Genomic DNA, 10460 nt, shown 5'->3' on the forward strand with positions numbered 1-10460 from the left:
GAAATCTTACGCAGCACACAGCCTTCTAGAAGCATAATCCCCCTGATTACCACCTTGACATCTACTATCACGCACTCTTTATACTTGCAAGTGTTGAATGTGACCTTGTTCTCGTATCCAAGGTATCGTACCCCAAAACGACATCGCTAAGTAGTAGTGGGCACGACCCCTCTTCCCCGTATTTTCCCTTCCTCGGCTCGCGTACGCATTCGGAGACTCCCGAGCCTACTCCACTACTACACCCTTTCCATCATGCTACATCTACACGGTTACATCCTAGCGAATAGCATCAAATAGACAACTTTTATTCAGTATTATTGCACGCTGGTCAATCTTCACGAGCTAGCGAAACGGGGTTGTCCTTCCCCCTCCCTCCATCAACCACACAGACAGGTCAAACCGTCGTTGAACAGGATCCTAATCCCGTGTTAGGTCCCCGTTACCGACCGTTCATCCCAGTTCCGTCCGAGAAAAAGAAAATCATACTAAGAAAAAGAGAAAGAGAAATCCCTCCGACTGCCGGCTCCCCCGTTCGACCAAATGCAACAAAAGAACAAAACAAGTAACGAAAAACGAACGAAAAAAAAAAAGTCCCAGAGTCGTAGTAGTACCAAGCCAGGTATACTTGGAATTATTCCGTATTTCGCAGGGAAGAGCGAGCCAGCCAACGGAAGTCCTCCGTTCGTTTCGCTTCAGTGGCGTTTCTTTGCTCTCTCTCTTCCCCCTCCCACACGGCTGAAGCCGTTCCAAGTTCCGGCATTTGTCGCGGGGAGAAGAAACGAGTCATGGTTTTTTTTTTTTTTTTTTTTTTTTTTTTTTTTTTTTCCCAGCCGGCCGCTTCTTCGGAAGCACCCCATCCGCCGCCAGCATCAGCGCCAACGTCATCGCCTCCGTTGTTGTAGTTGTCCGTGCCGCCCATCAAGTCAGACTCTTCCGAGTTCTCGGCGGGGCACCGGCGTATCGTGTGGCCCACTACATTATTCCGTGGTCAGCTCTGGTCTTTTTTCCTTTTTCTGATAGAATGCAGGGACCAATAAACACTTACTCTCACCACAGTTGTTGCATTTGACCCTGGAATAATCGCGTGGCTTCGGGCAGTCAGTGCTGAAGTGACCGACCTCATCGCAGTTGCGGCACGTCACAGTGGAAACGTCGCGCGGCTTATCGCAGTCTCTCGCCATGTGGTCCTCCGATCTGTGCCCGGTCAGTTTAGGGAGTGCTCTTTCGTCATCGCTCATAGGTGACACACGACACTTACCCACAGTTGCGGCAGGTCCGGGGCGCACTGGCCTGAGGACAATCCTTTGCAAAGTGTCCGGCTAGTAAACAAGGTTATTAGTACCATGGACGGTGTAAAGAAGCATGTCAAAGTTCCGGCTTACTCTCATTGCAGCGTCGGCATTCGACTCCTTCGGCCGTACGAGGGTTAGGGCACTCCGACGCCTTGTGCTCGGGAGACCTGTGCGTTATTAGCAACTCTGCATACGTGATGTAGCACGGGCGTCTGCTATAGGACAAGTAACTTACCCGCAGTTACGGCAAGCGAACTTATCGCGACGCGGATCGGGGCAGTCACGGGCACGGTGGCCGACGGCACTACAGTTGACACACTTCACCTCGACTCGCTCGCGCTCAGTACGCTCTTCCTTGCAGCTGCGCGAAATGTGACCCATTTCTTATTTGTCCGTATCAGCATCTTTCGTCATCGTTTTTCTTCATTGGGTACGCTTGTTTGCTTACCACCACAGTTGATACATTTCGGGATCTGACGATCGTAAGGGAGACCAGCGTCCTCAAGACGGGCCAGGTTGTCCTCGGTAGAGGCGGGCCAACGCTCACGGAGTGCCGCTCGCTGTGGCTTCGGGTTGTAGTAGAAGCCGACCACATACTTGCAGTTCAGCTTACCCTGAAGGCTAATCAGGCACATAATATCGCCGATCGGTTTCTCCTGTGCCACGAATCAGTACTATTCTTCCGAGAGAGCAATAGGATATGATTGGCAACTAACCATAGCGATGAGGTAAATGTTGAAATCCTCTTCACGCATTTTCTTCTCGATGTCCACAAGGGTGGCCTGGGGAGCCGCCTTGGAGTAGACCTTGAAAGCCTGTTTACGGTCAATCAAATCTAAACTGGACATAAACAAGCGAGAAGAACATTTGACTTACCTCGCGAAACTCTCCCAAATCCTTATCGTCACTAGCCGCCTTCATTGCAGCCCACGCCTCTTCGGGGAGCTTGTCCGGAATACCGTTTAAATCGAATTTGCGGTTCTCCGTGCACTCCATAGTCCTGTGGCCTGTCGAGGAAGTTAGTCTTATATTTATCAAAGCCACATTGCTCCAAGCACCTACCCTCTTGTTTACAGTTCTTGCACACGTCAGGAGGCCGTTCAGGGCACTCGGCAGCGGGATGTCCTTCCTTCTCGCAGATACGGCAGGGTCCCTTGAACACGCGAGGCTTGGTACATTCGGCCTTGCTATGACTGTTGTGATGCTCAGCAACTGTGAAGAAACAAGCAGACAAGGTGTCACTTACCCTTCTTCGCCACAGTTGAAGCAAGCTCCGCTCTTGCGAGGCTGAGGACAGTCGACCTTGCTGTGACTGTAATGCTGCTCAGTAACCGTGAATATTTGAGCAGACAGACAGGCCACTTACCCTTCTTCACCGCAGTTGAAGCAAGCGCCCATCTTACGAGGCTCAGGACACTCGCGGGCAAAGTGGCCCTCACCACCACAGCTGTTTGATTTTATTAGCTGAGTACAGACGAGGAACAGTACAGGAACTTACTTGCGGCAATTGTTATCACCTCCCGCGCCACCGTCACCAGCGGCATCAAATCCACTATCACCGCCATCGAAGCCGTTGCTGTTGAAGTTGTCTTCGCCACCGAAGCCGGCGTCACCTAGACACTGTCAGTAAGACGACGGCCAAGAGGAGGACAAAGTCTTTGGGGGCACGAGAGCACGTAGAAGAGACGCGTGTTGTTCGTGTCAGACGGCTCTAGATGACCAGGATCTGCACGCACCGGAGTCCCAGGCACCGGCTGCCTCGCCGGATCCCCATACAGACATCTTGGGGATGTGTGTTTTCTTAGAAACGATCGAAGAAAGGATGGGAATTCAGGTTTTCTAAGTATCAAGACGCAAAAGTGTCAGTTTGGAGAACTGGAGAAGACGAAGAGGAAGAAGAAAGGAAAAGACACGAGAAGAAGAAAGAAACAGAGAGAAAACCAGGCAGTGGAATTGACGTGTTCTTGGGCGCGAGTGAATTCGAAAAGCGCTGGAAACGAGACTGAGCTCAATTTCCAGCCCCTCTCGTGCTCGAAAAGAATAAAAAGAGAAGCTCAATTACCAGTAGCAAGCAGAGACCAAACGTCCTGCTCTTTGAGAATGAGAAAGAGGTCTCTCGCGGGGGATAGAGAAGGAGGGAAAAGAAAAAGGGGAAAGGTGGGGTGGAGGATGAAGAGAGATGGAAGAGGGAAGAAGAAGAAGAAAAAGAAGAAGAAGAAGAAAGAGAAAAGAAAATAAACACATAAAAGTGGAGGGAGAAAAAATGGAGGTCCAGCAGTGAATGATTCATTTGCTCCCCACGGGAGGTTGGCGTTGCGGGTGTCAATGCCATTGAAGATTATCTGCAACTTGCCTGAATATACCCATGTGGCTTGACAAAGTAGAATTCTTTATTGCTTGTGTAGAATTGTTCCATACACACGATAGTTGAGCTGCTTGGTTTTCTGCGCTGTACGGATGCAGCCCTATCTGAGCTTCCCGCAGCGAAATGTACTCTAGTTCTCTGCGTTCTTCTGCAAGTGAAACTTCGTATTAAGTGCTCTCATTGTTTCTCTTATTGCTATTCTTCTATAGGCGATTTCATTCGTTTTGTACAAAAAACGAGAATGTAAAAGGTTCGAGAATACAAATTCAATCCATACAAACACCCGACAAACGGACGTTGATGAAAACAACGAAAAAAGCAAAAAAAAAACTTCCCCGCAAAGAATTACATGTGGAATCATTTCGATAATGAAGGATTCATGTCACTTGTGATCGTTTCGTGTTAAACCCCATGGTCATCATCTTCAGTCCACAGAGTTTGCTTTGCGTAGCAGTCTATATAAATACATGAGAACCCGGACAGTAGAGAAACAATCTTCAATCTTTCATTAAATAATCTAAACTTAAAAACAAATGATATATATTGACATATAAATCGTGATATATAGCGTGAAATAAGGTGTGTTGCTTAGTATAATACGTATTAGTCTTCCCTGTAGAGGCTTTCAATCTTGAGCTTCGGAGTAAAGGTCCCTTTTCAATCCTGCCAACTCGCGTTCCAGATTCTGAACATGACTTGCTTGGTTTTCACTTGCCTTGAGTCGCATCTGGAAGCGTTCAATCACAGCTACCTGCTCACTCAGCATCTTATTCTGAGTGACCAAGCGATCTCGCAACTCAGACACTTCGGCTTCGTGTGACGACTGCAGCTCTTTGATGAGTCTGTCTTTCTCTGCGTTTTCTTTCTCTGCTTTCTCTGCTCGAGCTGTCACCTGCGGATACTGTGCGAAGATATTGGCTGCATAGTGGAAGCTTCGGGAGAGCAGTGTGTATGATTCATCAGTGACATCTGGTGCAGCGTCCGCAGCAGGTTGATTCGTGCTCTTGGTAGATGTGGGTTGTGGTCCAGGACCATGAGTCGGTTTTGAATTGGCCGGTAGGATCTGAGTACGTTTAGTCCTAGTGGCAGATGGAGCAGCCGCAGTACCGCCGTTAGATGAGTTCTGGACTTTGACGGGCCTTATCGCGGGATTCGTCGACTTTGCTGCTGGAAGACGACTGGGACCCGTTCTTTTAGCGGTGAACCGGGGAGCCTTCACGATCGAGAGAGCGCTGGAGTTACGATTGGGGGGGTTCGAGGGTGGTGGTCTATAGAGCTAGAGTGACCAACATTAGCCGTAGACTCAGGTACAGCAGCAAAAGGGCCAACTTACTGTCTGTCTCGACAAACCATCGTCGTAAGGGATATCTCCAGCGTCAGAATCTTCGGTATCACTGTCTCCAATATCACTCTCTTCTGTCAGTGAGACAGATTTGGACTCTTCATCGGACACAACAAAAGCGCTCAGTCGTCGTTTCGGCTTCATCGCCTCTCCGGCGGGGTTCTTGCGTTTGTTGTTTTGGGAAACGTCATTGGAGTTGCTGGACGTGCGTTGTATTTTCAAATCCTTAAGAAGAGTAAGTAAGCCACCATAACCACAGATGTAGCTCAGTCAACTCACCGAATAAGCCTTCGTGAGAGCCGCCTTGGTACGAAGAGGAAAGAAGCGCTTGAACAGTCAGAAGACAAGTCCAGAGAAACAGAAAGAGGATGGACAAACGACTCACATCGTTGAACTCCTCCCAATTGATCCCCAGGTTCTGTTGACGCAGGCGCCAGAGATTGTTCCTTTCCTCCTCTGTCCATCGGCTGTTGTTTGAAAGGCGTCTTCTTCGTTTGATCGACATGATGTTGCAGTTCGACGTATGACCTAGGAGGAATTAGATGAGAAAGTATGTGGCATGGGCGTATAGGGTACCTTGCAATCCCGATGGCCTCGAGAAGCCCTGAGGATATTGACACGAAGTAAACACTTGAGATTGCAACGATCAATTCACATCAATGGAAAATGTAGATGGAAAGCTTGTGAGGAGATAGAATCGGTGGAGTGTAGGGTAGGGGAAGGAAAAGAAGAGAGAGAGAGAGAGAGAGAGAGAGAGAGGAAGGTGCCCTGCAAACAGAAGAAAAGAACCAATGTCAGTCCAGAGAGACTACCGACGAGACGGAACTGTTTGCTTTCTTTTTTAATACTCATTGGCCATATGATAAATTCAACAATTTACTATTTGAATTTGATTTCTCGCAATTTGACAGCCTTGAATCAGTTAATTGTAAAGTAAATGCTGCTGCCCTCAAAGTTCGCAAGGATGTCATTGCACGTAGAGAAGTCCCCCATGGAGAGAGATAACTCACATCCAACAGTATATATTCTGTGGCAAGCAGTAGAATCCATCCAGTGCATTCATATTAAAACAAGACTTCCTGTTAGTATAGTAAGATAGTACAGCTCATCCATCCAGCCCACGCATCAGCACTAGTACATCCCTAACGCAATACCTCCAAGCTGTCAAGAATGACGATCATCCACCATACTGCGCCGGAAAAGCGAAAAGACAGTTTATTTGAAGAGTCTGCCCAGCAGACCCCCCGCCAAATTATTCACAATCGACCCCCCAAAAGCGCTAGTAGCATATGTCGAAGCCTGACTGAATCGATCGCACCGGGAGAAGGCAACGGTGTTCGTAATCGTCAAAACCAGGGCAATCGCTATAACAAGTTAGCATCGCGTATAGAACCCAGAGGCCGGTTCGGACCGCAGCCAACTTACCCACTAAACTGAGCCAGATAACACTGCTTAACTTGATAATCGCCAGAATCGCCAATCCCACCCAAAGCGTAGGCGCCACGTACAGACTAAGCCAGAAGAACCGCTTATCCGTCGCAGCAATGGTGCGGGTATTGGGGTCGGACGATTCGAAGACCATGTGCGAATCACCGGATGTGACGTTCACTTCGTTCCACCAACGGAGCCCGACAAGGCGACGACCGGCGATGTTTTTGAGGTAGTAGAAATCGGCGGAGAGGAGGAGAAGCGTGAAGATGAAAACGAGGATACTGTATCGCAGTTAGTACTAGCTCACTTTCACTCGGGGAATTTCCCATGTCCCGTGGGCCACGAGGCATGCACGTACAAATCCTTGATAAAAAGCACTCCGAATAAATACATCAAAAGCGCCCCGATGCGAAACACCAGGAAGCATATGAGAGTAATCGGATGGGCGCTGAGGCGCCAGTTAAGGTCGCCTTGTTGTGGTTGTACTTGATCCATGACGGTGCGGGCAATAGGGACTTATATAGAATGACAAAACGAGCTACTGAGGAGACCAGCTCTTGATCTCGAATTCCAGTAAGCCAGTGATCGTGATCTTTGGCGGGACGGGCCACGGCTATGACTGCGTGTCTCTACGCGCGGACAGGCGGTGAATGGCGGCAGAATATTCATATGCAAATAAGTCTCCTGAGGCAACCAATCTCACGTTGGCGAGCTTTTAGTGGGCAAGGATAGTTGATTGGATTGGGTGTGTGTGTGTTTCTATTTTACGTCGAGGTTCGGGTCTTTTCCACGCATCCTTGGGAGCCTCGGAAGCGGAAAAGCCCTGGTCCCGGTGCGGGACATACGACGGGCAGATCGGAACTGCCTGTCACCTAGCTAAACTATAACGATACAGGGACCTTGGAATAAGCCTAGAGAAGCGGCCACCGGAGCTACATCTTCTCCGACCAGCTCTGGGTCGCCTCCTAGCTGCCAGGAGCGGCCATGGTGACTTCGCAGAGTACCATGAGCGCTTTAAACATGAAGATGCCTTACTGACCTGCTCATGCGGCCATAGAAAGGAACCCTCCCACTTCTATTTCTGCCGAGAGGGTCGCAAAGCAGCGGCACATCCATGGGGCCAACAACCAGTAGCAGACATCCTGACCAAAAAGGCAGGATTCACTGCATATGCAGATTGGCTGGGAAAGTCACTTTTCTATACAACCATCTGCAAACGCCATTAGGATGCTAAATGCATCAAACCTGGGAACCACTAGGCTCACTTCTGGCTTCCCCCCTTTTCCTCTTTCCCCCACTCTCTCTCTCCTTTGTTCCTCCTCCCCTTTATTTCCTTCTTAGGAAAACCCAAGATGCTCAGTCTGTGTGACGGCTCAACGCCAGACAAACAGCGCCAACATATCAAACGATGCCATACAAGCAATATGGGCAAACAAGGGCTTAAGCCGCACCACACAAATGTCTATAAAGACCGTTCATCGCCTAGATAGATTTCCTTTTCTTCTTCTTCCCCAGATTCGATATTCTCGTCGTTAGGCTACCTAGTATCTGCAAATCTCGGTTCCTGCCTTGATTGTTGGCTCACTTCCCTCACCTTGGGGTTCTGGTTGTCGTCATGTTTGTTTACCCGGTTTGGTTGGGTATCAATTGCCGGTGTGTTCTGCCTCACCGGTTCAGGCTGCTGGATGGTGCGCCGGGCCTCTGTAAGCTCTGTGCGAAGCTTACTGACTTCCAATTCCAGCTTTGTGATCCGCTCCATATACATTCCTTCGTGAACTTGCTGCTCTGCTCTCCAGTTGGACAGCTCTTCTGCCAGGTGTGCCTGTACCTGTTCCTGGACCATCTGGTACACTTCTTGTTGTTGTGTCTGGACTGCTTCCAAAGCCCCCACCAGCACCTGGGCGTGTTTGCTCACGTTTAGCAGGGAAGTTTGATGCCTTGGCTTGCCAATAAATGACTTTTGTAGAATTTTTCGTTGTCTGATTCCACTTCTGGCCTCGCTGGCCCGGCCGGGGGGCCTGCTGGAGCCCCCAGGTTGCCAGCGCTCCTGGCCTTCATTTTCATCCATGTTCACACTATCTGTGCTGCTATCATTAAGTACAAGCTGCATCACGTTCCCGGATCGCCAACGGGTTGGCGTTGGGGTAACTGGCATATCTTGTGTTTCCGCGAGCTGGGAGGCCACGTTGCCCGTTCCGGGGTGTGACGCGTGCGATATACCACCACCACGGAGTCTCTGTGCCTCCATGGTGGTTTATAGGTGCCAGGAGGCCCCTATCGGTCGATTGACGCGTGAAAAAGACATGTTTTTCTTGGGTGCTGATTTTTGATATATATTTATTCTAAAAAGAGCAACAAGGCTTTTTGTCTATCACTCCTTCAACAAGCTCCACCTGTTTCGTTCCTAACTCTCGCGCGAGTCATATATAGGGCTATAAGCATCTGGAACTTCTACTCATGTCGGTGTCGTCTGTCATTATTAGTCTTATACGTAGTGTCGAGCCGTATTGGCGACGTCAAGATGTCAAGCCGTCACATTGTTGCTTCAAAGGACCTACCTGCAATAATTCTTGTGCTGTTTTTATCTTGGTGGATTTCTGGAATTTTACCAGAGATGGATTTCAGCCGTCCATAACCAAGGCGTCTCCTTTCATAAGGGAAGTGCATGGTTCGAGGCACTCAAGTATGATGAGACCTAGAGACTGCACATCCCTTTGGGCTTCTTTGTGATTTATATCTCTCAACATACTAGTTCCGATATTTGCTGATTGGCTATATTAGCTTAGAATGACAATAGACACCTATAATGTTTTATACCTATTTTCACAGACCCATCTGTCGACAAGAGGATGTTTTCAGTATTGATGTCACCGTGTACAATTTTCAGCTTTTTGTGAATGTACTTGATTCCCATCAGGATTTCACAGCAGAAAGCCGCAATTTCGTATGCTTCAACTGGCCCAATGGTGTTGCAAATGTCTGTGCAAGTGACACATCTAGCACTTCATAAAAGATGCAAATCACATTATTGTGATATAGCGCTTGTTGGAAGGTGACAATATTCTTGTGAGAAGCTGCAGTGAGCTTGGATAGCCAGTCTTCACCATGAACTTTGATATCTTTAACTATCATCTCCAAGAATGTATCATCCTTGGTGTGCGCAAAGTGTCCCAAATCTGCCTGCTTTATCTTGAATATTACCTGATATCATTCCCATGGATTGGACACTTCTTTTTTGCAGCGGCGTTGCACCTCCTTGCAGCGGCTTGATATCCAATACTGGAACACTTTGAGTGTATTTTTTAAAATTTGGGCTACCTCTTTTTGCCTTTGGTTCCGGCTCTTGATCCGTCAACGCTCGCTTCGGGGCATAGAGACGTCGACTAGGGTCAGTTCGCAGGAAAGTTGATAGCCGGTTGGTTGATGCCTGATCCAAACTTTTCTTTTTCTTTAGGTTGCTTACAATCATTTGGGCATTTTCTTTTACTTGGACTTTTATAAGGAAATACTATGGAAGGGCCACAGTTTTGCCTATGTCTTAAAGGTGGCATGTTACCCTTTTTTTTTTTTTTTTTTTTTTTTTTTTTTTTTTTTTTTTTTTTTTTTCCCCTAAGAATGCAGGGGTTTTCCTGTGTTGCACGAGTGTCTTCTTATTTAAACCTCCTAATTGTGGAGGGAACTACAGCACTGCTTTACTGCGGATGTAACTGTTATAGCTGTTACAGACCTAGCCACATCAGTCTCACGTGAATATGCGGGGAGTCAAGGCAGAATCATTGGATGATATATTATGATGGAAATGCAGAAGGGGACAAGGATCCTAGCTGATATTCAAAGGAGAAGTCACGTGATCTCCTACCATCTATCGACCATGAATGGTATACAGAATGGTATATCGCGACCACGGTCCTACCACAAATGGTATACGAAATGGTAGGAAGCGAAGGATATATAAGGACACTCATTCCTGTACTTAGTTGAGTTCTTCGCGATTGTCTTCGTCAATAAAGCATTGGTTACCTTTCTAGTT

General features: G+C 48.0%; 4 protein-coding genes across 4 annotated transcripts; all 4 read right to left on the minus strand.

Annotated features, from left to right (window-relative positions):
• Positions 1–459: 459 nt before the first annotated feature.
• ASPGLDRAFT_560427 (putative zinc knuckle transcription factor (CnjB)) lies at positions 460–2409 on the minus strand. Its single transcript, XM_022548169.1, has 8 exons — positions 2169–2409; positions 2009–2107; positions 1741–1948; positions 1528–1675; positions 1383–1459; positions 1259–1319; positions 1046–1194; positions 460–972 (listed from the first exon to the last, which is right to left on the minus strand). The coding sequence occupies exons 1-8, from the start codon at positions 2286–2288 to the stop codon at positions 632–634; spliced, it is 1203 nt and encodes a 400-aa protein (XP_022398729.1). The 5' UTR covers positions 2289–2409; the 3' UTR covers positions 460–631.
• Positions 2410–4236: 1827 nt separating this feature from the next.
• ASPGLDRAFT_59589 (uncharacterized protein) lies at positions 4237–5504 on the minus strand (the record flags this gene model as incomplete). Its single annotated transcript, XM_022548384.1, has 4 exons — positions 4237–4933; positions 4991–5224; positions 5279–5326; positions 5385–5504. 4 exons carry the CDS (start codon positions 5502–5504, stop codon positions 4283–4285), a joined length of 1053 nt encoding a protein of 350 aa, XP_022398730.1. The 3' UTR covers positions 4237–4282.
• A 390-nt stretch (positions 5505–5894) lies between these two features.
• ASPGLDRAFT_49429 (DUF846 domain-containing protein) lies at positions 5895–7165 on the minus strand. Its single transcript, XM_022547105.1, has 3 exons — positions 6789–7165; positions 6425–6711; positions 5895–6363 (listed from the first exon to the last, which is right to left on the minus strand). The coding sequence occupies exons 1-3, from the start codon at positions 6923–6925 to the stop codon at positions 6215–6217; spliced, it is 573 nt and encodes a 190-aa protein (XP_022398731.1). The 5' UTR covers positions 6926–7165; the 3' UTR covers positions 5895–6214.
• A 727-nt stretch (positions 7166–7892) lies between these two features.
• ASPGLDRAFT_37351 (uncharacterized protein) lies at positions 7893–8678 on the minus strand (the record flags this gene model as incomplete). Its single annotated transcript, XM_022544806.1, has 2 exons — positions 7893–7967; positions 8025–8678. 2 exons carry the CDS (start codon positions 8676–8678, stop codon positions 7893–7895), a joined length of 729 nt encoding a protein of 242 aa, XP_022398732.1.
• Between the last annotated feature and the right edge of the window lie 1782 nt (positions 8679–10460).

The sequence above is a fragment of the Aspergillus glaucus genome, assembly GCF_001890805.1.
Source record: "Aspergillus glaucus CBS 516.65 unplaced genomic scaffold ASPGLscaffold_16, whole genome shotgun sequence".
NCBI classification, from domain to species: Eukaryota; Fungi; Ascomycota; class Eurotiomycetes; order Eurotiales; family Aspergillaceae; genus Aspergillus; species Aspergillus glaucus.